Source organism: Equus caballus, chromosome 10 (genome assembly GCF_041296265.1).
Source record: "Equus caballus isolate H_3958 breed thoroughbred chromosome 10, TB-T2T, whole genome shotgun sequence".
Taxonomy (NCBI): Eukaryota; Metazoa; Chordata; class Mammalia; order Perissodactyla; family Equidae; genus Equus; species Equus caballus.
The window spans coordinates 24,922,751-24,950,564 of record NC_091693.1 but is presented as its reverse complement, the minus strand read 5'-3'; the positions used below and the strand labels follow the sequence as shown (position 1 = coordinate 24,950,564).

The 27,814-nt window shown below is 53.0% G+C and overlaps 2 protein-coding genes across 9 annotated transcripts; both read left to right on the top strand.

The window, feature by feature from the left end:
- On the top strand, positions 1 to 18,810 carry PTPRH (protein tyrosine phosphatase receptor type H). Its single transcript, XM_005596539.4, has 18 exons — positions 1 to 349; positions 1,338 to 1,371; positions 2,813 to 3,079; positions 4,055 to 4,321; positions 5,581 to 5,841; positions 6,797 to 7,063; positions 7,985 to 8,275; positions 8,617 to 8,883; positions 10,386 to 10,464; positions 10,579 to 10,626; positions 14,412 to 14,502; positions 14,916 to 15,006; positions 15,303 to 15,379; positions 15,473 to 15,607; positions 15,971 to 16,093; positions 16,302 to 16,462; positions 17,946 to 18,081; positions 18,188 to 18,810. The coding sequence occupies exons 1-18, from the start codon at positions 299 to 301 to the stop codon at positions 18,326 to 18,328; spliced, it is 2,787 nt and encodes a 928-aa protein (XP_005596596.1). The 5' UTR covers positions 1 to 298; the 3' UTR covers positions 18,329 to 18,810.
- SYT5 (synaptotagmin 5) lies at positions 18,780 to 26,242 on the top strand. Of its 8 annotated transcripts, none has more exons than XM_070223394.1 (10): positions 19,373 to 19,662; positions 20,162 to 20,322; positions 20,750 to 20,873; positions 21,450 to 21,622; positions 23,263 to 23,382; positions 23,497 to 23,664; positions 23,968 to 24,135; positions 24,435 to 24,549; positions 24,829 to 24,962; positions 25,652 to 26,242. In XM_070223394.1, exons 3-10 carry the CDS (start codon positions 20,795 to 20,797, stop codon positions 25,850 to 25,852), a joined length of 1,158 nt encoding a protein of 385 aa, XP_070079495.1. In that variant the 5' UTR covers positions 19,373 to 19,662; positions 20,162 to 20,322; positions 20,750 to 20,794; the 3' UTR covers positions 25,853 to 26,242. The 8 variants fall into 8 exon arrangements, with proteins under 8 accessions (XP_023506288.1, XP_014586294.1, XP_014586302.1 ...); XM_023650522.2 differs by having other exon boundaries at positions 19,375 to 19,662; positions 24,432 to 24,549; XM_014730808.3 differs by lacking the exon at positions 20,162 to 20,322 and having other exon boundaries at positions 19,335 to 19,662; positions 24,432 to 24,549.
- Positions 26,243 to 27,814: the final 1,572 nt, after the last annotated feature.

The following is a 27,814-nucleotide window of genomic DNA, read 5'->3' as shown; positions in this document are numbered from 1 at the left end:
ATACCGGGGTGTCTTACTTCAACCAAGTGGGGACGCGGCCTTGGCGGGATAAAGTGGGCAGAAGAGGGGGCTGGACGGGAGACCCCGTGGCCAGGGGTGCAGGACCGCCTGGAGGCGAGGACCCAGGCGAGGGCGGGGCTGGGAGCTCTCACACTGGAGCCTCCACTTCCTCCTCCTCCCTCCCGCCCCGGCCTGTGGCCTCACCGTGGGGCTGGGAAAGGGGAAATTGTGCCGATTAAAGTCCAGCAGGTGGAAGTCCAGGGCTGGGACACCTGGGTCCCTCGGCAGTGTCTGAGACATGACCAGGGCTGGCGGGGGCCTCTGGGCCTTCGGGAGCCTGGTGCTGCTGGTGAGTGTTCCCAGCCCCGGGGGAGGGGTGCCAGGGTCCCAGGGAGGGGTGGTTTGGGGGCACGCTCTTGGGTCTGAGGGAAGAGAGAGCTGGGATCCCTGAACTGGGGTCCTGAGGGAGTGGCAGCTGATGATTCTGGGCAGGAGGAAGCAGGCTTCTAGGCTGGTGCGTGACGTTGTCCTGGAGTCTTACACCTGGGCTCTGAGATACTGCTGTGTTGACTGTGAGAGAAAACGCTGGTTTCTGGCAAGACTCAGCTATGCTTCCAAAGGCCCAGGGGTTCAGGCCCCCAGCCCCTCCTCCCTCAGACCCAGGGGTCCAGGCCCTTAGCGCTTCCTCCCTCAGACCCAGGGGTCCTGGCCCCCAGCTCCTCCTCCCTCAGATCCAGGGGTCCAGGCCCCCAACCCCTCCTCCCTCAGACCCAGGGGTCCAGGCCTCCAGCCCCTCCTCCCTCAGACCCAGGAGAACAGACCCCAGCCCCTCCTTCCTCAGACCCAGGAGAATAGAACCCGCAGCCTCCTCTCTCAGACTAGGCCAAGGGTCCAGGCCCCCAGCCTCCTCTCTCAGACCAGATGTCTGCCTTCTGGTCCCCAGCCTCAGTCTCCCCCTCTGTTCCCAGTTTGTTGATTACTTCCCTGCCCCTAGTCCTCCAAGGCCATATTTTTCGGGAAGTGAAACCATTGTGTTTATCTCCTGGCCTTATCGGTGGAACCAACCCTGGCTCCTGGGTCCCTGGAGCCCCGCCCCTGCCATGCTCCTGCGCCTTCCCCCTACACACACACCCAGAAAAGACTGACGTTGGAGTGATCTTTGTCAGAGCCTAGGCTGCAGGAGGCGATACTGCACGGGGTCCTTCCTCTCCCTTAGGCAGCAGTCACTCCAGGAATGGGGGCAAGGACAGGGGGTCGCTGGCCCAGCCCCGCAATCTCACCCCGGCCAAGGAAGGTGAGGCTCACAGTCTCATGCTCCCTCTCTGGGCTCTCCCCAGGGGCTGTGCAGCTGGACAGGAGCCAGGGCCAATGGTGAGTGACCCCTGCTGAGTCCACCGCCCACACAAAGAGGTTGCACCTCAACTCCTGCCACCTTCTGAGGGGGCCCTGGAGGACGCAGGGATCCATTGCAGGCACTGATGGGAGCGGTCCCTTCTGGACTAGGGGCAAAAACTGAGGGTAGTGGACGGGACACCAGTGGTCTGCTCCTCTGCTCTCACCCCACCTTCCTTCCCCGTTCTCAGCCCCCAACCGAGTCAGAAACCTGAGCGTGGAGACTTGGACCAACAGCTCCAGCGCCCTGCGCTGGGCAGCGCCCCAGGACCCACATCCTCAGAACTATACCTACTGGGTCCAGCGGCCTGGAGAGAGGGCAAAAACGAGACCCGAAACACAACAATGACCAGTTACGCAGTGAATGGACTTAAGTCAGTGTCCTCCTGTGAATCTTCCGTATGGACAGAGGACAGAGCACCAGGCCCAGGGAAGACGGTCGAGGGTTCCCAGGGTAGACCCACCCAAAATCCACTCTCTGCTATGTTCCCTTTTGTTTTGCGTGGAGGGAGGTGGCAGGAGATGACTGAGGAGATGACTGGCCTCTCTCTGCCCACAGCCGGGGCCCACACGTCCCCAGGCCTCACTGGGCCAGACCCTCAAGTCTGCAGGAAAGCCTGGCCACATCCCAGGGATTGTCCATGGGCCCTCCTGGCTCTGAGTTAGGGGCTGGGGGAGTTTTCTAGACCATCGTTTTAGGGAGTGTTTCTCCTTAGCAGCCAGGGCTGTGTAGGGGACAAAGGCACGTTCTCTGAGCTCTGGGGGGTTAGGTACTATGGGATGTGGACACTTTGATCCCTGACTCTTTTCCTAGTTCACCACTGTGTCAGGGTCTTGAGAATGGAAGCTCAGCTCCCTCACCTTCACGTGACAGCTCCTCTGTTCTAGACCTCTATTATCCAATATAGTAGCTGCTAGTCATGTGTGGCTGTTTCAACTTGAGTTCTTTAGAACTGCATAAAATTTCAAATTCAGTTCCACATTTCACCTGCTCAGGAGCTCTGTTGAGAGGCTCCCAGTCTCTTCTCAGTCTCGCATGGGCTAGTGTACACAATATTGGACAGTGGAAGAGCATTTCCATCATCACAGACATTCTATTGGAAAGTGCTGGTCTAGATCCTTGATACTCAAATGGTGAGCCATGGGTGGGCAGCCCCAGCATCCACCAGGAGTGGATTGTAAATGCGGAAACTCAGTGTCATCCTTGACCTACTGAGTGAGAACCTACATTTTAACAAGATCCCCAGTGTTATGTATGCATATTAAACCTGAGAAGCGCTGGTCTACACCATACACCCTACATCTCCTGGACCAGAAGTTGTACAGAACTAGGAACTTATTTTGAGGGCAAAATATGCCCACTGGCTATTCTGTGATCAGCCCCTCTGCTGACACTGGATCCTTCTTCCGAATTTCTCAGCCCCCAACCCTGTCAGGAACCTGAGCGTGGAGGCTCAGACCACCAACTCCATCACCCTGAGGTGGGAGGCGCCCGATGACCCTGACTCTCAGGACTACACCTACTGGATCCAGTGGACTGGTGATGGTGACAAACTTGAGAACAGAAGCACAACAAACACCAGTGTCACCGTGGATGGACTGAAACCTGGGTCCTCGTATGAATTTTCCGTGTGGGCAGAGAAGAATGGAACTGGTAGCTCCTGGGAAACGCTCAATGCCACCACAGGTGACAGGCAGCCACCATTCACTTTCATTCATTCATTCTTTCTTTCTTTCTTTTTTTAATGGGAGGTGATATGTGTGGTGGAGAGTTGACAGGAGAATATGGCACATTCTGTCAGCCAGTGTACCTTTTGGTTCACGTTGAGCAGGAGATGAAGAAAGAGCATCTGAAGGGCCTCCAGGTTCTGAGTTGGGATCAGTCAGGGTCTAGGACTTTCTAGAATGCAGACCATAACAGGAAGGGTGTCTCTCCTTAGCAGCCAGGGCTGTGTAGGGGGCCAAAGGCATATTCCCTGAGCTCTGGGGGTGGGGGCTGAGGTGCTATGGAATGTGGACACTCTGACCCTCTGACTCTTCTAGTTCACAACTGTGTCACAGTCTTGAGGATGGAAGCTAGACCACCAGCTCCATCACTTTGTCATGGACAGCCCCCCTGCTCTAGACCTCCATTGTGCAATATGATAGCCACTAGTCACATGTGGTTATTTAAATACAAGTTCATAAGAACTGCATAAAATTGCAAAATCAGTTTCACTTTTCATGTGTTCAAGAGCTCTGTTGAGGGGCTCCCAGTCTCTTCTCAGTCTCCCACTGGGCTAGTGTCCACAATATTGGACAATGGAAGAGCATTTCCATCATCACAGACATTCTATTGGAAAGTGTTTGTCTGGAGCCTTGCTCCTCAAAATATGGCCTATGGGCAGCCCCAGCATCCCACGGGAGCTGATTGTAAATGCAGAATCTCAGTGTCATCCCAGACCTGCTCAGTCAGGACCTGCATTGTAACAAGATCCCCACTGTTATGTGTGCAGTGTTATGTATTAAACTTGAGAAGCGCTGGTCTTCACCATACACCCTACATCTCCTGGACCAGAAGTTGTGCAGGACTAGGAACTTATTTTGAGGGCAAAATATGCCCACTGGCTGTTCTGTGATCAGCCCCTCTGCTGACACTGGATCCTTCTTCCGAATTTCTCAGCCCCCAACCCTGTCGGGAACCTGAGCGTGGAGGCTCAGACCACCAGCTCCATCACCCTGAGGTGGGATTCGCCCGATGACCCTGGCAGTCAGGACTACACCTACTGGATCCAGTGGACTGGTGATGGTGACAAACTTGAGAACAGAAGCACAACAAACACCAATGTCACTGTGGATGGACTGGAACCTGGGTCCTCGTATGAATTTTCCGTGTCGGCGGAGAAGAATGGAGTCTATAGCTCCTGGGAAACGCTCAATGCCACCACAGGTGACAGGCAGCCACCATTCACTTTCATTCATTCATTCTTTCTTTCTTTCTTTTTTTAATGGGAGGTGATAGGCATGGTGGAGAGTTGACAGGAGAATATGGCACATTCTGTCAGCCAGTGTACCTTTTGGTTCACGTTGAGCAGGAGATGAAGAAAAGGCATCTGAGGGGCCTCCAGGTTCTGAGAAGGGGGTCAGTCAGGGTCTAGGACTTTCTAGAATGCAGACCATAACAGGAAGGGTGTCTCTCCTTAGCAACCAGGGCTGTTTAGGGGGCCAAAGGCATATTCCCTGAGCTCTGGGGGTGGGGGCTGAGGTGCTATGGAATGTGGACACTCTGACCCTCTGACTCTTCTAGTTCACAACTGTGTCACAGTCTTGAGGATGGAAGCTAGACCACCAGCTCCATCACTTTGTCATGGACAGCCCCCCTGCTCTAGACCTCCATTGTGCAATATGATAGCCACTAGTCACATGTGGTTATTTAAATACAAGTTCATTAGAATTGTGTAAAATTTTGGGACTGGCCCTGTGGCCAAGTAGTTAAGTTCATGCTCTCCACTTTGGTGGCCCAGGGTTTTGCTGGTTCTGATCCTGGGCACACACATGGCCCTGCTCATCAGGCCATGCTGAGGCGGCGTCCACATAGCATAACTAGAAGGACCTACAACTAGAATGTATGACTATGTACTGGGGGGCTTTGAGGAGAAGAAGAAGGGAAAAAAAAAAAAAAGAAGATTGGCAACAGATGTTAGCTCAGGTGCCAATCTTAAAAAAAAAGAATTGCCTAAAATTTCAAATTTAGTTCCACATTTCATGTGTTCAAGAGCTCTGGTGAGGGCCTCCCAGTCTCTTGTCAGTCCCCCACTGGGCTAGTGCTGGCAGTATTGGGCAGTGGAAGAGCATTTCCCTCATCGCAGGCATTCTATTGGAAAGTGTGGGTCTGGAGCCTTGCTCCTCAAAATATGGTCCATGGGTGGGCAGCCCCAGCATCCCACGGGAGCTGATTATAAATCCGGAATCTCAGTCTCATCCCAGATCTGCTCAGTCAGGACCTGCATTGTAACAAGATCCCCACTGTTATGTATGCAGTGTTATGTATTAAACTTGAGAAGCCCTGGTCTACACCATACACCCTACATCTCCTGGACCAGTAGTTGTGCAGGACTAGAAACTTATTTTGAGGGCAAAATATGCCCACTGGCTGTTTCCTTTATCTGCTCCCTTGCTGACACTGAATCCTTCTTCTTAATTTCTCAGCCCCCAACCCTGTCAGGAGCCTGAGTGTGGAGGCTCAGACCACCAGCTCCATCACCCTGAGGTGGGAGGCGCCCGATGAGCTTCAGGACTACACCTACTGGATCCAGTGGACTGGTGATGGTGACACACCTCAGAACAAAAGCACAACAAGCACTACTGTCACCGTGGATGGACTGAAACCTGGGTCCTTGTATGAATTTTCCGTGTTTGTGGAGAAGAATGGAGTCTATAGCTCCTGGAATAATCTCAGTGCCACCACAGGTGACAGGCAGCCACCATTCATTTTCTTTCTTCATTTGTTTTTATGGGAGGTGATAGGCGTGGTGGAGAGTTGACAGGAGAATATGGAACCTTCTGTCAGCCAGTGTACCTTTTGGGTCACATTGAGCAGGGGATGAAGAAAGAGCATCTGAGGGGCCCCCACGTTCTGAGTTGGGATCAGTCAGGGTCTAGGACTCTCTAGAATGCAGACTGTCATACTAGAGGGTGTCTCTCCTTAGCAGCCAGGGCTGTGTAGTGGGCAAAGCCACATTCCCTGGCTCTGGGGGGCTGAGGTGCTATGGAATGTGGACACTCTGACCCTCTGACTCTTCTAGTTCACAACTGTGTCACAGTCTTGAGGATGGAAGCTAGACCACCGGCTCCATCACTTTGACATGGACAGCCCCCCTGCTCTAGACCTCCATTGTGCAATATGATAGCCACTAGTCGTGTGATCTAGTTAAACTCAAGTTCATTAGAATTGCAAAAATTGCCACTTCAGTTCCACCTTTAATATGCTCAAGAGCTCTGTTGACATTCTCCCAGTGCCCCCTCAGTCTCACCTTGGCTAGCACCTGCTTTATTGAACAGTGGGAGAGCACTTCCATCATCACAGACATTCTGTTAGAAAGTGCTGGTCTAGGTCCTTGCTACTCAAAGTATGGTCTGTGGGTGGGCAGCCTCAGCATCCCCCAAGAGCTGATTGTAAATGCAGAATCTCAGTGTCATCCCAGACCTGCTCAGTCAGGACCTGCATTGTAACAAGATCCCCACTGTTATGTGTGCAGTGTTATGTATTAAACTTGAGAAGCGCTGGTCTACACCATACACCCCACATCTCCTGGACCAGAAGTTGTGCAGGACTAGGAACTTATTTTGAGGGCAAAATATGCCCACTGGCTGTTCTGTGATCAGCCCCTCTGCTGACACTGGATCCTTCTTCCGAATTTCTCAGCCCCCAACCCTGTCGGGAACCTGAGCGTGGAGGCTCAGACCACCAGCTCCATCACCCTGAGGTGGGATTCGCCCGATGACCCTGGCAGTCAGGACTACACCTACTGGATCCAGTGGACTGGTGATGGTGACAAACTTGAGAACAGAAGCACAACAAACACCAATGTCACTGTGGATGGACTGGAACCTGGGTCCTCGTATGAATTTTCCGTGTTGGCGGAGAAGAATGGAGTCTATAGCTCCTGGGAAACGCTCAATGCCACCACAGGTGACAGGCAGCCACCATTCACTTTCATTCATTCATTCTTTCTTTCTTTTTTTAATGGGAGGTGATATGTGTGGTGGAGAGTTGACAGGAGAATATGGCACATTCTGTCAGCCAGTGTACCTTTTGGTTCACGTTGAGCAGGAGATGAAGAAAAGGCATCTGAGGGGCCTCCAGGTTCTGAGAAGGGGGTCAGTCAGGGCCTAGGACTTTCTAGAATGCAGACCATAACAGGAAGGGTGTCTCTCCTTAGCAACCAGGGCTGTTTAGGGGGCCAAAGGCATATTCCCTGAGCTCTGGGGGTGGGGGCTGAGGTGCTATGGAATGTGGACACTCTGACCCTCTGACTCTTCTAGTTCACAACTGTGTCACAGTCTTGAGGATGGAAGCTAGACCACCAGCTCCATCACTTTGTCATGGACAGCCCCCCTGCTCTAGACCTCTGTTGTCCAATATGATAGCCACTGGTCACACATGGTTATTTAAATATAAGTTCACTAGAACTGCATAAAATTACAAATTCAGTTCCACTTTTCTCATGCTCAAGAGCTCTGTTGAGGGGCTCCCAGCCCCTTCCCAGAATCCCACTGGGCTAGTGCTTGCTCTATTGGGCAGTGGAAGAGCATTTCCATTTCTAGACATTCTCCTGGAAAGCACTGATCTGGATCCCTGCTGCTCATAGAGTGGGCAGCACCAGCATCTCCCAGGAACTGATTGTAAATGCACACTCTCAGTCCCGTCCCACACCTACTGAGCCAGGACCTACGTATTCACAAGAGTGAATTTCTTGCCAAATAATGGAAAATAAATTTGAAAAGCACTGGTCTAGACCATGCCGCTTTGCTGTGAGGAGAGGGTATGAGCCGGCTCAGATGTGAGCGTCCTTAGAATCCAGCCTCTTGAGCCTCTATCCTCACTTCTCAGCTCCCAGTGAAGTCACGGATCTGCAGAATGAAACTCAGACCAACAACTCAATCACTCTGTCGTGGGAGGCCCCCCAAGACCCCCATTCTCGTCTCTACATATACTGGGTCCAGTGGGCCAGTGAGGGACATCCTGAGAGGGGGCAAGGTCTCCAAGGACTTCAGACCAACCAGACAGGCAGGATCAGGTATGAGGTGAAGGCCCTGGAGCCCGGGACTCTGTACACCTTCAGCGTGTGGGCAGAGAGGAACAATGTAACCAGTTCCAAACAGAGCCTCCACGTGTCCACAGGTGAGATGGGCCTCCTTTTACCTGTGGAGGGGCTTAGGTCAGACCTTGGGGGCAGTGAGGGGTGCGTGGACTACAAATCCCATCAGGCCATGGGGGTCATGACTTCATAAACTGCAGTGATATAGAGGGTCCAAAGGCTCATGGGAGTTGCAGTTTGAGGGGACCTGTTGTGTATCCATTTGAAGACAACAGGAAATGAGGGATGGGGAGGTATTTTGGTTTGGGGGAGGGAAAGGATGGGCAAGTTCTCAGAGAATCGGCATCACTGGTGGTGAACATGGGGAGGGATGGAAAGCCACCTTGAATGTCTCCTACTGACTCCTCTTGTCCCTTCCATCCAGTTCCGGATCCCGTCACCATCATCTCCTGCATCAGCATCCCTGGGGGCTATGGGGTCATCCTGACCTGGTCTTGTCCCCCAGGAGGCTACCAGGCCTTTGAGTTGCAGGTGGGTGTGCAGCGGGACTCCCAGGACAATTCCTCCTGTGAGAAGGGCGTGTCTGTGTCGGGTCTGCAGCCAGCTCGGTCCTACCCAGCCACCGTTACGACTGTCTGGGATGGAATGAGGGCCCTGCCTGTCTCCGAGATCTGCCACACCGACAGTGCAGGTGAGCAGAGTCCCACAGGGACAGAGGGCTTTGGTGAAAGTCTCTCTAGACCCCCTCAGGCTCTGTTGTGAGGGAGTCTCACCAACACATGGGGGCCTTTTGGCTTGTTTGTGTTTTGTTTCCTGCCATTTTAAAACAGCTTTATTGAGATAGAATTCGTATAACATACTGTTCACCCTCTTAAAGTGTACAATTGAGTGGCTTCTAGTCTATTCCCTGACTGTGCAACTATCACCACTATCAACTTTAGAATCATCTCATTATTCCATAAAGAAAAATCATCCCCTTTAGCCATTGCCCCTTAATTTTTCCCCAATTCCCTAACAACCATCCCATTGGCAATCTCTAAATCCACCTTCTGTCTCTATAGATTTACCTATTTTGGACTTTTCCTAAAAATACAATCATGCAATATGTGGTCCTCTGTGACTGGCTTCTCTCGCTTAGTATCAAGTTTTCAAGGTTCATCCATTTGTAGTGTATATCAGTGCTTCATTACTTTTCTTGCCAAATAATATTCCATTTTATGGATAGACCACATTTTGTTTATCCGTTCATCCGATGATGGATCAGTTGGGTGGTATCCACTTTGTGACTATTATGAGTAATGCTATTATGAACATTTGTGTACACATTTTTGTGTGGATGTATGTCTTCATTTCTCTTGGGTATATATCTAGCAGTGGAATTGCTAGGTCATATGGTAACTCTATGTTTAACCATTTGAACAATTGTCAAATTTTTTTCCAACATGGCCGCACCATTTTTCACTCATCGGTGGGGTATTTGAAGATGTTCAAACTTCATGCTCAGGAAATCTTTGATCATGTACCATTGACCATGGTCATAGGCTTCCCTGGACCCCATCAGTCGCTTCCTAGGAATCAGAGCTTCTTATAAGATTGAGTCTCTGATCTGGAGAGAGACTGAAGGTTGATGAAATGATAAATGGATGCCACTCCAAACTGGGTTTCAGTGGATCCCACTGTCCAGGAGTGTCTCTCGCTTAGCAAAAAGTGTCTCTGAGAGCACAGATCCTCTTGGATCTTGGGCTGGGTCACTCTCTGCATCAGGGGGCTGTCCTGTGCATTGTCAGATGTCTAGCAGCATCCCCAGACTCCACCCATTAGATGCCAGTGGCACCACCACCCTAGTTGTGACAACCAAAAATGTCTCCAGACATTGCCCGCTGTCTCCAGGGGGCAAAATCACTCACACTGAGAACCACTAGTCTAGGCCAAGGAGGGGAGAGTCAATCTTCAGGAGCCACGTCACCTGAAAAATGATGTCTTTGGATCAGGCTCCTCGGGAACCAAGAGTCTGAGAGGAAAGGTTGGGTGGGAGGTGAGGCTTTATCCAGGAAGTTTCTCCTTTCCCTTCTCTGCCCCTGCGTCTACGCTGTAAGCCCTCTGGTCACACTCTGAGCAAGGATGGACCTAGGAGAGTTAGGACATCAGGCGACAAGACCAGGGCTCTAATGCTGCCCATGCTCCCTCCCCCAGGGGTCATCGCCGGAGCCATTATTGGTGTCCTTCTGCTTCTCATCCTGGTGGGCCTACTGGTTTTCTTCCTGAAGAGGAGGTGAGACTTGACGCAGGACTCACACTATCTGGAGGGTGGGGGCTGGGGGAAGGATGAGGACCCCTGGGTCCATCCTCGCTCCCTGAGCCTTGCATCCCAACATCCTTTTCCCAGACGTAAGAAGAGTGAGAAGAAAGCAGCGCCCATGGATCCGGACTGTTGGTGAGCAGGAGGTTTTGGGGAGCATCCAAAAGAGTCACTCTCAGGTCAAATCAAGGGGTGCTTGCTGGTCACTGGATGGGTTAGAGGGCAGGGTCAGTGAATCCACACACGCAAGCCTAATGACCTCTGTGACAGGGATCACCTACTGTGTGTCAGGCACTGTTCTAGGTACCAAGGAAACAGTGAGTTAAGCGAAGTTTCCTGCCCTCATGGAGAGTACATTCTAGCACAAGAGAACATTAATAAAAAAGACAATAAAGAATGTGACATTTACCTGGAGACAAATTAACAGGAAGGGTAGAGGACTATTTTACAGAGGGTGTCCAGGAAAAGCCTTCCTAAGACGATGATTAAGAGGAAGTCATTTGAGCACAAACTTGAAGCAAGTGAGGGAAGGAGCCATGTGCACATCTTAGGGGAAAAGGCATTTCAGACAGAGGGACCAGCAGGTGCAAAGGCCCTGAGGCAGGAGCATGAATGAAGGGGAAGGTAGAAGGTAGTAGGAAATGAGGTGAGAGAGGTATCAGGTGGGGCCAGTTAGGTAGGACCTTATAGATTAAAGTAAGGACTTTGGTTTTATTCTGAGATAAGAGTTTTGGGAGGGTTTTGAATAGACCAGTGACACAATCTCACATATTTAAGAAGCAAAGGCAAAAGCAGGATGATAGAAGAAGAAGCTTGTAATAATCCAAACAAGAGGTGATGGGGTCTTGAACCAGGAAATGTATAGAGGTGGTCAGGTTCAAGATATAGTCTGAGTGTTTAAACAGCAGATCTGTAAAGGATGGATGTGTGGTATGAGATTCAGAGAGGGCTCAAGAGTGACTCTAAGGAATTTAGCCTGAGCACCAGGAAGACTGGAATCTCTGCTGCTTGAGATGAAATGACTATGGGCGAGCAGCTTGAGGGGAAAGTATCTGGAGCTCAGTTGTGGACACATTAAGTTTGAGATGCTTGTTGGACATGCAAGTGGAGACGTTGAATGGGCAGTTGGATCCACAGTTCAATGGTTCAGGAGAAAGTTTGTGCAAATTCTTCATCGTTCTGAGTCCTCTTTAGATCAGGTCAATAATGTCAAATCTGTATGTTAGAAAAACGCCCAGGGATTGATAGAGGAGAGACGGGACAGGGAAAGGAGGGAAGTTGGGAGAACAGCTGTGATGGCCTGGGCGCAAAAGAATGAGGGGTAACCTGAGGCAGTGGCCATCAGAAGCAGATGCACAAGGTAGACCAAATACAGGCGTGGGGAAGATGATGTCCAGTTTCTTCTTTGCCGTGGAATCTGTCCTGGCCCGCATCCCACCCCAATAATGTTGACCTCCTGCCACCTTACCCTGTGCCTATCTGCTTTGTGTGGCATCTGCAACAAGTCACTGCATTCACTGGATTCCAAGTCTGGCCCTGTCTATATGTTGAGCATTTCCCCATCCCCAACCTCCACATGCATGTTTGGATGTCCCCGTTATAATCCTCCAGGACATCCAGGTGAAGATTCCAGGAGGTGGGTGGGAAAATGGATCGGAAGCTCGGGAGAGTGAGAAGTAGGAAATGGCGAGAGAAATTCAGAAATCACAGATGTACAGATTTGAAGGTGAAGCTACGAAAGTGGACAAAGCCCATAAGAGGTGTGTGTCCAGTGAGAAAAGGGGGCTTGAGGGTGCAGTCCCAGAAACAGCCACCTTTTAAGATGAACAGAGGAGGAGGAGACGGAGAAGCAGTGGCCGGAGAGGTGGTGGCGGTGGTGCAAAGCAGGATGGGATCACAGATCCAGAAAAAGGGAAGGAGCAGTCCTGGGTGCGGAATGCCGCCATGCGGTCACCTGAAGGACCGACTGAAGGGGACTTGGAATTAGAGATGAGGAGGCTGATAAGATAAGGGGACTTTGGAAAAAGACGTTCCCCTGGAGCAGTGGTGTAGACACCAGGCCACCGTGAAGTGTAGAAAGGAGGTGGAGGAAACTGGTCCCTGCGAGAAGTCCGAATGTGAAGAGGTGTTGTAATAGGTTTTATCATCGTTTAGTTATGATAAGGCCCACAGATCAGAGGTGAGTGCCGTTGAAAAGATGGTTTATTACACATCATGCAGAGCCGCATGGGAAGCACCAGGGCCGGTCGGGAGCAGAGGGAGGTGGAAGAGACCTAGCAAGAGCCTTTATTTAGGTTTCTGGAGGAAGGAATGGGCAATGCAAGGCAAGCAGTCTTAGTCTGAATGAGTTCAGCAGCCTCTGGGCCCTAGGGGTTGTCCCTATGGTTTTCTGGTACCTGCCTTGGGGGGATGAGGGCAGGTGAGTGGGCAGTGGCCCAGAGTGTGACATCCTGATAGAGATGGCGGTGAGGATGTGAATTTAATCAGCTGCTCAAGAAGGGGAAGTGACTGGCGTCCAGTCCCAGCTTCGAAACCGAGTCAAGACATTGTTCACAAGATTATATTCCATGGGGAAGAGAGAGAAAGAGCTGCAGGAGGAGCTTCATGAGGTCCAAAGATTTTTTTTTTATATAGAAGAGAGATTAGCCTGTTTACAAGTAAAAGGGAAAGAGGAGCGGGTGGGGACACAGAAGTGAGGGAAGGACTGATGGCTGGAGAAGGTGGGAGGGAATGGGAGCCCAGGAGAAAGGGAGTGGCCCTAAATGGGAGAAAAAACACCTTTTCTTTTTTTTGAATTAAAAACAATTTAATTGTGGTAAAACACACATAACTTAATATTTACCATCTTAACCATTTTTAAGGGTGCAGTTCAGCAGTGTTAAGTACATTCACTTTATTGTGCAACTGTCATCGCCATCCGTCCACAGGACTCTTTTCATCTTGCAAAACTGAAACTCTGTCTGCATTAAACCCTTACTCCGTATCCCCCCTCCTCCAGCCCTGGCGCCCGCCCTTCTACTTTCTGTCTCTATGAATTTGACTCCTCTAGATACCTTATATAAGTGGAATCATACAGTATTTGTCCTTTCGTGACCAGTTTATTTCACTTGGTGCAATGTTCTTCAGGTTCATCTGTGTTGTAGCATGTGTCAGAATTTCCTCCCTCTTTAAGGCTGAATAGGATTCCATTGTATGGATAGACCACATTTTGCTTGTCCATTCATCCATCAGTTGGACAGTTAGGTTGCTTCCACCTTTAGGCTGTTGTGAATAATGCTGCTATGAAATGAGCACACAAACATCTCTTTGAGACCCTGCTTTCAATTCTTTGGGGTATACAGCCGGGAGTGGAATTGATGGATCAAAAATACCTTTTTTGATCCAGCCATTCCTCTTCTGAGTATTTATCCAAAGGAAACAAAATCACTATCAAAAGACATCTGCATTCGCATGTTCATTGCAGCATTATTCACAACAGCCAAGACTTGGAAACCACCTAAGCATCCATTGATGGATGAGTGGATAAAGATGTGGTGTATATATGTGATAGAATATTACTCAACCATGAAAAAGAATGAAATCTTGCCACTTGCAACAATGTGGATGGACCTTGAGGGCATTATGCTACGTGAAATAAGTGAGACAGAGACAGACAAGTACTATTCGATCTCACTTATATGTGGAATCTAAAAAAACCCAAACCAAACAAAATCGAGCTCATAGATGCAGAAAACAGATTGGTAGTTGCCAGAGGTGGAGGGTGGAATTGGTGAAAGTGGTCAAAAGGTACAAACTTCCAGTTATAAGACAAATAAGTTCTGGGGATGTAAAAAATAAACAAACAATGAAAAAACAACTTTTCTTTTATCCCAAGAGAATAGGATTAAAGGAGGTTAAACTCTTTGGCTCCCCACCCACAGCTTTACAGGGGACATCCAGGCAGAAGACTTCGCTGACCATGTCAGGGAAAATGCGAAGGACAGCAACTGTGGTTTTGCAAACGAGTACCAGGTAGAGTGGAACAGAGGAGGCTGATCTGAACCCCACCAGCCCACCCCAGACCTTTCACACCTTTGGGATTAAACAGAACCAGCGACACATACTTTGTTGGCTGACACAGAAATTCTCAGGCATGATTATCTCTTGACTCATTAAATCTTACACTAAAGATGGGTCCTTGGGTCAGTCCTAAAGAAACACCTATGTTTTCCTCTGCCACCTTCTCTCCCACCCATCTCTCCAGTCCCCAGTGTCCCCCCAACCCTCCCAAATGCCCCGCAGGGATGGTGGTACTTGTACATTCCATTTTTATGGGTGGCATAGAATTCCAGGGTGCAAGGGGCAAGGGGAGCAGCAGGGGTGTGCCCGGCAGAAGGTGGAGAAATTCTAATGTCCGTGCATCCCTGCTGTGCCTCTGCCCCCAGCAATTGGCCCTGGAGGGCCACAACCAGTCTCAGACGGTGGCCTTAGCTCCAGAAAACAGCGCCAAGAACCGTTACAGAAACGTGCTGCCCTGTAAGTCTCAAGCCTCTATGATTTTGTCCCCAATTGTGACTTTGTCAACACCCCATCCCTGGTCCCATCCCTTATCCCCTGTGAGAGACAAAGCTCCTGCCACCAGTGAGCTGAGAGCCCCCTGACGTTCTCCTCCCAGCTGAGGTCCCTCTGTCGCTCTCCGAGCTCCCAGTGTCTGTATGCACCTCGGCATGACTTTCTGTCCTTGCGTCTCAGTCTTGTCTCCATGCCTCTCTGAGTCTCTCCGGGTCTCTCGCCCCTCTCTCTGCATTGCTAATGCTGGCCTCTCCCGGTAGATGACTGGTCCCGCGTGCCCCTGGAGCCCCTCCATGAGAAGCCAGGCTCTGACTACATCAACGCCAGCTTCATACCTGTAAGGTTGTGGTTGGGAGCTGGGAGGATGCTGAGTGAGCCAGAGAAGATAAAGGTCTGAGGGGGTCATGATTTGCCTCTTTTTCTCAACCAGGGTCTCTGGAGTCCCCAGGAGTTCATTGCAGCCCAGGGCCCCCTGCCCCAGACCGTGGGTGACTTCTGGCGCCTGGTGTGGGAACAGCAGAGCCACACCTTGGTCATGCTGACCAACTGTGTGGAGTCCGGCCGGGTGAGAGGAGACCTGGCTCCTGGGTGCTGACCCTTGAGCTCCAACCTGTGACCCTGTCTGGGACACTGATCCCAGTGTAGACCTTGACCCAGACCTCACTCATTCCCTCCAATATGACCCCAGCCTCTTCCATCTCCCCCAGTCCATCCACTGGTCCATGTATGGGGCGAAGCTGATCCCAATGACCTTGGGAAGGAGCGGTCCTCTGGGCTGGGATGAATCTACTCCTGGCTGCCTGTGGGTCTTGCCTCATGGCTGGGGCGGGAGGGATTCCCCGGCACTGAATGCAAGAGCCACAGTGCAGAGGGGTATCGGGGTAAGTTCTCTGGGGCCTCGTGTCTCTGACCCTCCAGTACTCCCCAGGTGAAGTGTGAGCATTATTGGCCTCTAGATGCCCAGCCCTGCACCCATGGGAGCCTACAAGTGACCCTGACGGATGAGGAGGTGATGGAGAACTGGACAGTACGAGACCTGAAGCTTTGGCACGTAAGTCCCCCCGCCTGACCAGCCCTGTCTTGGCCCTCAATTCCTCCCCATGACATTCCAGGGCAGCCCCTTCCCCAGAATTTCCCATGAAGTCTAACCTTCTATCACTCCCCCAAGGGACCGCGGTGTGCCCCAGGGATGCCCCAACCAGTCAGAAACCAGCCGCCCTGGTCCTCAGCTCTCCCTCCCCAACCCGCCTTCGGTTTAGATGCAAGAGCAGAAGGCTCTATCTGTGCGTCAGTTCCACTACATGACCTGGCCAGACCATGGCGTCCCCCACTCCCCAGACCCCTTGCTGGCTTTCTGGAAGATGCTCCGGCAGTGGTTGAACCAGACCATGGGGGGAGGCCCCCCCATCGTGCACTGCAGGTGAGGACCCCCTCCCTGTGAGAGAACCACCCCCTTGGGACTCAGAAAACAGGAGTATCTGGGTCTTCGGGAACTTGTAGAGGAAGGAGACAGAAGCGAGGAGAAGGAGATGGAGGTGATGGAGGCAGAAAGTAAGGGGGCAGTGAATGAGGATAAGGGTGAGAAGACGGGAAAGAAAGAGGAAAAGGTTGAGGAGGAGCAGAAGGGAGGAAGCAGTGAAGGGGAGGAGCGGAGCGGACAAAGATTGTGAGAAACATTTGAAACACCTCTTGGGCTCCTGGGCTGGGTCTTGCTCATCTACGGAAGCCTCCATAGATGAGATTTCACTAAATGCATCCAGGAGGGGGATGAGGAGGGGCTTGCTCCTGAATGACAGCCAGCCTCTGAAATGGGAGCCCTGCTTTTGGTGAGAGTTGACACTCAGGGAACACAGACATGTGTCGGTTCTGTGATGGAAACCTCACAGCCACAGTCTTGCTGATCCTCAGTGCACCCTCATGACCAAAGGGGCTCCTCGTCGTGGCAGAGCTAAGGAGACAGTCAGAAAACTCAAGTCACCGGGTTCAAGGCCAGTAGTAAGCGGCCAAGCAGATGTCCATGGTGGCGCTCTTCATCTCTCTGCTGAACTGTGTCCTAACACCTGCCCTGTCCCCAGATAGTACCCTCTGGATGTGTCCCCAGCAGAATGTCATCCCTTCCCCCAAGTGCAGAAGGGAATCTTGCATGTGGAGGTTAGGACGATTAGCTTGAACCATAAAAACAAATGAAGCACTGATTCATTCGATGACGTGGATGGACATGGAAAGCAGCATGTTGGGTGAAAGGAGCCAGACACAAAAGGTCACATAGCGCATGATTCTCTGTACACGAAATGTCCCCAAGGCAAAGCCACATAGCCAGAAGACAGATTGGTGGTTGCCAGGGGCTGGGGAGAGCAGAGAATGGGGAGAGACTGATAACGGGTATGGGGTCTCCTTTTGGGGAGATGAAAGTGTTCCAGAACTAATTAGAGGTGGCCGTGCGCAACATGGTGAAGTACTAAATGCCACTGCATTGTTCACTTCAAAATGGTTAATTTTATGTTTAAAGAGTTTTTTCTGGATTATCAGCTTGGGAATTCATCTTCCCATGCGTGAACCCCCAGCTCTGTCACTTATTAGCCGAGTGACCTGGGACAAGTGACTTCACCTCACTCAGCCTTCATTGCCCCATCTGTAAAGTGGACATGCAGATAGCTCCTACCTCTCAGGCACGGGAGGAGCGAAAATGCACCTTGGGACAGGGCCTAGCTGATGGAAGGAACTCAGGGCAGAGTTGTGTGTAATTAGTTTCCGCTTAATTAAGTAACCTCCACTTACAGTGTATCCCCAGAACAGTGTCTCCCTGAATAATACCATGAGCCCTGGGTGCTCCCCAAGCAGACCCCTCCAGTCAGCTGAGACTCCCCCCTCCCGTGGCCTCACCCCTTCTTGTCCCTGCCTAGTGCTGGTGTGGGCCGCACGGGCACCCTCATCGCCCTGGACGTCCTCCTGCGGCAGCTGGAGTGTGAGGGTCTCGTGGGGCCCTTCAGCTACTTGAAGAAGATGAGGGAAAGCCGGCCGCTGATGGTGCAGACTGAGGTGATGGGGCTCCTGAGGGGCACAGGGCAGGTGGGGGGGGGGGCCCTGGTGGAAGGCAAGCCAAGCCTCAGGAGGGCACCCCTAACCCCGTGGGGCCCCTCGCCAGGCCCAGTACGTGTTCCTGCACGAGTGCATCCTGCGGTTCCTCCAGCAGTCCTCCCTAATCCCAGCCAAGAAGGAGCCCATGTATGAGAATCTGCTCTACAAGAATGTGGCCGCCATCCAGGCCGAGCAGCAGGAGGCATAAGCTGCAGGAGGGCTGAGACCCCAGCCCAGCTAGGATCAAACTCTGCATCCCTACTTCACCCCAGATTCCAGGACCCCTGGGAGAGCAGAGGGCTGGGGTCCCAGACTCCTGGGCCCTGCAGGAGGAGGGGGCTGGCAGTCTAAACTATTTCCTTGGGGGAGGAGGTCAGGTGGAAGCTGGGATGCTGGATTCCTGCTTCCTCAGAGGGGAGGGATGGGAGCAAGGATTTCCTCATTCTTTGAGGGAGGAGGACCCCGGAGGCCCGGGCTGCAGGGTCTCAAGGAAACAAGCTGAATTCCAAGGAAGGAAAGAACTAGGGTCTGGAAATCTGGCTACCCAAGGAGCAAGGGCAGGCAGGATCTTGCTCATCTTTTACTCGAGAAACAAAATCAGTCTTCCAGGGTCTGAGGTTTCCCTGCACCTCATTGCCTGTACATTTTTTTTTCTATCCCATAATTTATTAAATCACTGTTCTCCCCAGAGACACTTGCCCCAGTGGATTTATGGGTCTGGAAATAATATTGGCGTGGGGGTGGAGGTGGGCTCCTAATGTTTCGGTATTGAGGCAGACATCCTAGAGGGACTCACAATTTTGCACCCGAAAAAACAGAGGTTTGGATGGTTGAGTTTCTCAGTGAAGGCTGGAGGTCCAGACTTCTGTGTTCAGGGTCTGGGCAGTGTGGACGCCGTTCCCTGGAACTAGGAGCGTGGGGACTTGCCTTCTGGGCCTGGCGATATGGGAACTTAGAGGGTGGGGTGATGTCTGGGACTGATTTGCTGGAGACGTTCACGCCAAATCTCCTGTCTGGGTATCTGATCACTAATGTCTCCGGAGAGGGTCTCCTGGGTCCTAGGACCAGGTATCCTGGTGCCCGGTTCTTTGGGCAGTACCGAGGGTGCGGAGGGGGGGGGCTGGAATAGAAGGCGGAAAATCCTGGGGGACCAGGATAAACATCAGTGGGCGCCCTGGTGGTTCCCGGCTCGTGGGCGGGACGAGGGGCGGGGCGGGACTCTCCACCTACCAGGGACGGAACACGCATGCGCGCGCACACGCCCTCTTTCTTTCTTTCTCTGTTTCTGTCTGTCTCTGTCTCTTTCTCTGTCTCTCTCTGTCTCTGTCTGTCTCTGTCTGTCTGTCTGTCTGTCTGTCTCTCTCTCTCTCTCACACACACACACACACAAATCGGCCCGGCTCCGCCCAGCCGCGCCCTGGCCCCATCGCGCTCCGCGATCAGCACCCAGGACAGCGCCAGCCGCCCGCGTGCGGGGGCGGGGTCCGGGCGGGGCCGGCGCCTCAGTGTCTCCCGGGAGGGTCCTGTCCAGCCGCTGAGCAGGTAGGAGCCTCTGGGTCCCGCTCCCTAAGCCCCAACCTCATTCCCATCCCTAGAGAAATGGGATGTGTGTGCATGTGGGGGGGACACTGGGAAGGACCAACAGAGGGAGTAGGAGGGCTGGATCCTGAAACGGGGAGATTGGGATTTAGACACAGGTGTGGAGACAAAGAGCCAGAGGGGAGGGAGGAGCAGGCGGGGGAGAGACCCCGGGAAACAGGGACCAGACAACAGGCAGAGAGCGAGAGAGACACAGACGGGAGAGGGGCGAGGGACCGATGGGGGACGGACAGAAATAGAGAAGACCTCGATTTGGAGTCAAGAGAGAGAAGAGGAGGCCGAGGCAGTCACGAGGACAGGTGTGAAGACAGAGCTAGGGATGCAAGGGAGAGACAAACAGGCCGAGGAGGATGTGGGCCCAGCAGAGCAGCAAGGTAGCCCCCTGCCCCCTACATTCCCCGCAAGAGTGGGAGGAGGGGGAAGCCTGAATCTCCGCTCCTAGGGCCAGATGTGGAGGGAGGAGGCAGCTGTAGGCTCATGGACCAACTGGCAAGGCCGCCCCCTCCCCATCCTCGCTTGTCCCGGGATCCGGGGCTGAGGTATCAGGCCCGACGGGGCTCGGAGGGAGCCTGCTCGAGCCTGCCCCGCCCAGACTCAGCCTCTGTGCGTAAGCCCCGCCCGTTGTCTTGGCAACAGACCGTTGCCAAGGTAACTAGCGTTGCTCCCACCCCGCCCGAGTGGAGCCAGCCGTTGCTCTGGGCAACCCGGTCCGCTAGTTCCCACGCCCGCCTTTGCCCATTTCCGGTTCAGGCCCTGGGGAGGGACAAGGAAGAGGGGAAGTCAGTGGGATTCCTGGGGGGGGGGGGGGTCCTAAGAGGGAGAAGGCGTCCCTTTGGGATGGAACTAGCTCCTGGAGCCCACCTCCAGCGCCCGCCCTACGTCGCTGGGAAGCTGAAACCACAACCCCCAGCATGCCTCCCGGCGGCTTGCCGATTCCTGTGCGGCTGGTCGCCCAACGTGCCGATGGGAGTTGGAGTTCTTTGTTGTTCGAAGGACTCAAGGGACGCACGGGGTGGGCGTGGGGGGCTAGGGCGCTTGGGTGCCTTCGCAGAAAGGACTGTGAGAGCCCGCCGCCATGTTCCCGGAGCCCTCAACCCCCGGGCCTCCAGCGCCTGACACACCTCCTGACTCGAGTCGCATCAGCCACGGCCCTGGTGAGCAAGACCTGGGTCGAGAGCGGAGGGAAACCGCAGCCAGGATTCTCCTGGGCGGGATTCGGTCCGGGCGTACTCGGGCTGGCGGGCTGGAAAATCCGGGTGGGATCGTAGTCGGAATCCTGGACTGCAATCTAAATGAAATGGAAAAGGAACAGGTTTGCAAGAAAATCAAGAACCAGATCAAGGGATGTGAAATGGAACGGAATCTTGGATGGATTGGTGAATTGGAAGGTCCACCTCTCCCTTCTTTTAAAGACAGGGAAACTGATGCCCAGGCAGGGGTTAAGGCTTCTAAGAGCATCGGGAGTTGAGCAGAAATTAGAAAGCGGGTGGAAGGGGAGGTGGAACTAATAGGCAAGAAAATCTGGACGGTATCAGCCTGGATTAGGGCATCAAATTGCTTTATGGGTGAAATCAGTTGGAAGGAAAACACGGTATGTGTGTGTTGGGGGGGAATGGAGTGCAAATGGCTGGAGGGAAAACAAGGTCAGGATTACAGCTTCGACGTGTAATCCAGACTGAATCAGCCAGGCTACTTCCTAGGGCTCAGTGTTGTCTCCGTGCCCTCCGCAGTGCCCCCCTGGGCCCTGGCCACAATCGTGCTGGTCTCAGGCCTCCTCGTCTTCAGCTGCTGTTTCTGTCTCTACCGGAAGCGTTGTCGGAGGAGGATGGGCAAGAAGAGCCAGGCCCAAGCCCAGGTCCACCTGCAGGAAGTGAGGGAGCTGGGCCGCAGCTACATAGACAAGGTGTGGCTGGCCCAGCCCCTCAGCCCTATCCTTTTCTGCACCCCTGCTCCTCATCATGGCCCAGCAACCTCAGTCCCCACTCCCTTCCCTCCTACGCCCACCTTATTGCCTCATCTCCCGTATGTGCCTCGCCCTAAACTGGACTCTGGGAACCTGGAGATGGACCAGACCTAGTCACTGTTCACAAGAACCTCCAGTCTGGTGGGGAAGTCAGACACACTCAGTCACAGTACAGGGTGGTGTGTGCCCCATTAGGGCAATATGGGGCATATGGGAGTGCAGAGAAACCACCTGACAGCCTGGAGGGTCCGAGAAGCCTTCCCGGCGGTGACTTCTCTACTGAGACCCAAGGGGCACACAGAGTTAACTGAGGGCAGAGAGAAGGACATTCCAGCTCAGATGTGCTGAGGCCTGGCATCTAGATTCTGAGGCCTATTTGGAGAACAGTCATTTTTCACAATAGCTGGGGCATAGAATATAGATATACTTCGCTCTAGAATGAGGCGTCTGGAGAATTCAGCAGTATCTACACATAATGAGGGTGACTGGGAGCCGTGGAAGAGTTTTGAGCAGCAGAGGGACAGGGTCAGATGGGTGTTAGGATGAATACTCTGGAACACATATGGAGGGCAGATTTGGGACAAGGAGACCAGGGAGGAGGTTGTATGGCAGCCTTGAGAGGATGAAAGAAACCTGGGTTGGAAGAAGCCATTCGAGTGGAAAATAAAAGGCTACACGTGCAAGGATCTGAGCATTAGGCCGCTGAATGCAGAGTGGAATGGTGCTCACCTGGGAGCCAGAGAGTCCTAGGTTTCCAACCTAGAGGAACCAGCTGTATGACCTTGGGAAATTCACTATCTGTCTCTGAGCCCTAAGTTCGTGGTCCCTAACTAGTATTTCCCCCCGTCCCTTCTCAACAAATAGCTGTTATAATTATTACCCATAAGGGATGCCCTTTAGGGTCCTGGTATCCACCACCCCTGTCCCTTAAGCCAGGGACTCCAGAGACCATCTGTATCAGAATCACCTGTGGGGCACTTGTTGAAATGCAAATTCCAGATCTTGCACCAGACCTTCTAAGTCAGAGTCTCTAAAGTGAAGTCATTTTACCACACTCCTTAGGGGAATTCTGATTCACATTGAATTTTGAAAATTGGTGGCTTAGGTTCAGGAGAAATCAATTATTGTAGTTTAGAATGGCAAATACACAGTAAATATGCCATTTCTCCATGTTTTTCTGTGGCGAGATCATTAATCAACATGGCAATGTGGACAACTACCCCAACACATCTACTAGCATGTGAAATAAAATCTCCTGCATCCCCCCTGAAGGCAATAAGACACTCTCAGCACTTGTTTTTCTAGTCTAGGCATGACAAACACACTGCATGTGTGTCCCCAGGTCTATTCCCAGCCCATAGCAGACATCACTAATCAAACATTGACAAAGGTACTGTAAGGAGTATTACCATGGCTAGTCCCTGCCTGTGGCAGACATCACTAGTCAAACACTGGCTCTGCTTAGCCTGCAAGTGCTCAGGTATAGTCCTGGAGATCTGTGAGCCTCCCTTGGCTTCTGGGCCTGGAGGTTACCACGATCAGGGGAAGAGTTCACATGCCCTTGCCCCTGGCTCCCTAAGGTGCAGCCAGAAGTGGAGGAGCTGGAGCCAGCACCATCTGGGCCAGGGAAGCAGGTGGCAGAGAAGCATGAGCTAGGACGCCTGCAGTACTCACTGGATTATGATTTCCAGAGTGGCCAGGTGGGTGTGGAGGAGGGGGATGCTTTGGAGGGGAGGGGCCCAGGGGTTCTAGCTCTTTCTTAGAGGAGGCTCCAGAAGGAGAGCTAAGACGAGGGTCCCCTCACCCCTGTACAGCTGCTGGTGGGCATCCTGCAAGCTGAGGGGTTGGCAGCCTTGGACCTGGGTGGCTCCTCCGACCCCTACGTGCGGGTCTACCTGCTGCCAGACAAGCGGAGGCGGCATGAGACCAAGGTGCATCGGCAGACACTGAACCCACACTTTGGGGAGACTTTTGCCTTCAAGGTGAGCTCCGGCCTCAGTGCCCCGCGCTCAGCAGCCTGCCCCCAGTCCCTGGAACACTGGGGACCGACCCCTTCAACTTTTTCTGGAGGCAGCCACATCTCAGGTGGCAGCTAGCAGCCCTCGAGACTATTCCACTGGACCCTGGGTTGTCCCTTTGGGGCACTGCTGTCCCCTGGGCTGTTCCCTTGGTCCTTGGGTGTCCCATTTGTCCCTTCTACCTGGATGCGCTGTTCCCCACTTCCTCTCTCTCTGACTTCCTCCTCTTCACCTTGTGCTCTCTTCTTTGCGCACCCCCTCACCCAGGTCCCCTACGTGGAGCTGGGGGGCAGGGTGCTGGTCATGGCGGTGTATGACTTCGACCGCTTCTCCCGCAACGATGCCATCGGGGAGGTGCGAGTCCCCATGAGCTCCGTGGACTTGGGGCGGCCGGTGGTGGCCTGGCGGGAGCTGCAGGCGGCTCCGCGGGAGGAGGTGAGCATGCGTGGACCACGCCCCCACGGCTGAGCCCGCCCACCACAACCCTGGGCCAATCAGGTCTCAGACCTCCCGGGCCCTTCGGTCCTTCCACCTGCGTGCGGCAGCGGGGTAGCTCCGAGCGCTCTTTTGGCAGGGCTTCGACCTTGTAGCCTCCCCTGCCCCTTGGACTGTACCACTGGGGTCTTAACTCTAGACCATTCTATTCCAAGGCGAGGGGGAGGGAAGAAAGGTCGGAGAGAAGATGGATGTGGAGGGGGCGCTGGGGTGATGGGTCCCTCTCCGTCTTTTAGCAGGAAAAACTGGGGGACATCTGCTTCTCCCTGCGCTATGTCCCCACTGCCGGGAAGCTCACCGTCATCGTCCTGGAAGCTAAAAACCTGAAGAAGATGGACGTAGGAGGGCTGTCAGGTGTGTGGGGAGCCAGGAGATGGTGGTGGTGGTGGTGGGGAGGTTCTCTGGCTACGGTGCTGGCAGTTTCTGGGCTCTGAGGGTCCCTTGGGGGAGAGGGAGGTCCAGGCTGCTGTGGGAGGATATGGATTCGACTTGGGCATGGAGAGAGGGAGACCTGAGGGTTGCATGGGGTGTCTCTATGTTGTTCTAAAGAAGCGTCTCACGCATTCCCCTCAGTCTGATCCCCCTGGACTCAACAGTGGGGAGGCTATAAAGACTCCTCCTCCCTCCCCCCAGATCCGTACGTCAAGGTCCACCTGCTGCAGGGCGGGAAAAAGGTGCGGAAGAAGAAAACGACCATCAAGAAGAACACTCTGAACCCGTATTACAACGAGGCCTTCAGCTTCGAGGTGCCCTGTGACCAGGTCCAGGTGAGCTCACACCTCCCCACAGCCCTGCCAGGACAGCCCTTCCCCCAGGGCCCCAGGCCCTTAGCAACGCCGTTGCTAGGGGAAGGGAGGCTCCTTAGCAACTTGCAGAGGCCAGGTCCTAGGGGTGTGAGGCTGTGTTGGCAATCTCAGTTTCCTCCTAGGAGGACCAGGGAGCCCCGCCCCTATGGGAAACCAGGATGCCCCGCCCCAGTAATACTCGGAAGCCCCGCCCCGCAAGGGAGACCAGGATGCCGCCCCGCCTCCCCACCTCCTCCACCGCCCCAGGAGCTATGGTCACTAAGAATAGAGATTTCCCCACAACTCTTTGGGGACAGGGCCTAGCCAGGCCTCAGGCCTGGCTTCTCCACCCATTTAAGAGTCCTGAAGGTTTGCCCCGCTTAGGAGGCTGCTCCCTAAAGAGGCTCCTAACAAACCCTTAGCAATGGGGTCCTGAGGGTTTATCTCCTTTGAAATCTGACCTCGCAGGAAGAGGGACTCCAGAGCATCCCCCTAACCGCAGGGCTCCCCGCCCCTCTCTCCTCCCACCCGCTCCCCCGTCTGAGCTCCAGGGAAGGCCCCCCGGAACTCTGGTTGCTAGGGAGAGGGTCTCCTCAGCAGTGATGCCCGACCCCCTCCCTGTGCCTCCTTCCTCCACTCTCCTGTCTCCTCTTCTCCCCTGCCCACCCCAGAAGGTCCAGGTGGAGCTGACTGTGCTGGACTACGACAAGCTGGGCAAGAACGAGGCCATCGGGAGGGTGGCCGTGGGGGCAGCGGCCGGTGGGGCTGGCCTGCGGCACTGGGCAGACATGCTGGCCAACCCCCGTCGGCCCATTGCCCAGTGGCACTCGCTGCGGCCCCCTGACCGAGTGAGACCGCCGCCTGCGCCTTGATCCCTACCCTCAAGCCCCTGACCCCAGACTCCTGGCCAAAGCCACGCCCAGGCCCACCTTTAAACCTTCTCTGACCGCTAACTGCCCACCCCCGACTCCTCCGCCCCAATCTCCTGATGCTTTCCTGCCTTCTCCCCCACCCCCATTATGCCAACCATGATAACTTGCCAACTTTCCCACCACGCACATACCCAGAAGCCCCTGGAACCCCTGGGGGAGGGGAGCAGTCTGCCTCCCCCCAGGGTTCAGCCCTCTGCTTCGACAATCAGTGATCCCAGCCTGCTATCCCCTTCGCCCCCAACGCCCCTCTTCCTGCACAAGATCACCCACTCCTGTCCCCGGTCTGCTTCCCGCATCACTCCTGGGACAAAATAAATACTCAGCAACGTTGGTGGCCTGGCCCCGTGCTGCTTGATGGGGGTGGGCAGGGGCGGGAGCCTCATCTTCAGCTGTGGGATCACACAAAGGCAGGGGTAGGGCTGTCTAGTCTGGACAGCCACTCATCTACCCACCCACTCACCTACTCACCCACTCACTCTCTTGCTCATCCATTCATTTATTCATTCACTCACCCCCCGTGCCTCAGTTTCCTCATCTGAAAAATTGTGATAATAATAATACCTACAGCATGTTTGCTGTGAGGAGTCGATGAGAGTTCATGTACATATGAATTGATCCGCTGTCTCCCCCATGATTTAAATAGACTTTTAGACTCATATTTCCCTCCCTCCCTTTCTTTCTTCCTTCCATCATCCATCCATTCTGTATTTCCCAAGGTCTTCTCTGTAACAGCTTCTGTTGGATGCTGGGAACCGTAAATTGATGCAAACCCAGGCTTTACCTCCAAGCAACTTACTCTCATCAAGGAAACAAAGTAGATATGCCGAGTGTGGGATTGAGGCCTCTCAGCCACCAAGTGACTGAGCGAGATGTAAACCCAGGCATGTCTGACACCAAAAGCCGCACTCGCAAGCGTCCTGCTGTCTGGTCCCCCAAATATAAAGTAGTGGGAGTCACAGAGTAGACTGCTGTGGCCATTCTGCTGGGAAGGCAGGAGAAAAACTCAGAGGAAGATCCCCAATGGAGTTGGAAGAGGAGCTGGGCTTTTCCAGGGGAAGAATGGGGGAAGATGTTAGAGAGAACAACGCAGATAATACAGACCTGGAGGCAGGAGGGGACTGGGTACGCTTCCCGTGGTGTGCTGTTACTGACTTTCTGAGGCCCTGGGGTGTAGTCTGCTCATTTCCATGGTGTAAATACTCCCACCGTGGCTGATTTTCAAGCCACCAATGTGAACTCACTGAATATGGGGTTAAGAAGAGATGTCTACTAGCACACTGTCATATACTATTTCCCAGGGCCAGGATGAGGGTCCCTAAATTTAGGGTGAAGCCAAAACAAAGCAAAACTCAGTAATCAAGATAAAAGTAATGCAATACAAAAAAATATACGTTTGACAAAATATAAAAATTTTAAAGACAGGATCTGACCCTGCACTTGGGCGACTCTGCCTCTTCCTAATCCTGGCCCTGGTTCTAATAAAACTTTATTTACAAAATAGACAACCCATGGTCGTAGTTTGCCAATTTGATTTTTTAAACTATTGCATTAAAGTAGTATTGCATTCATACAGATACAATAGATGTAAATAACTTTAAGAGCATCAATAATAGTGAAATAGGAAATGATGAGTTTTGAATATGCATTACTTTTATTTTAATGTAACGTATTTAACTGGAATTTAATTTTTAGTAATTAATTTAGTAAAAAAAATTAATTTTTAGTAATGACTGTCTAACAACCAGGTCATAAAATTCTTGAAAGTGTAACAACCAGGGGCCGGAGCTAGCTGGCCCCAGCACATTGCTGGGCTTCCCACCTGGTGAGAAACCCTGTGTAGTAGAGTCACGGTGTGAGGGGGAAAGGGGACACAGAATCCATAGTTTAAAGTCTAGGCCACCT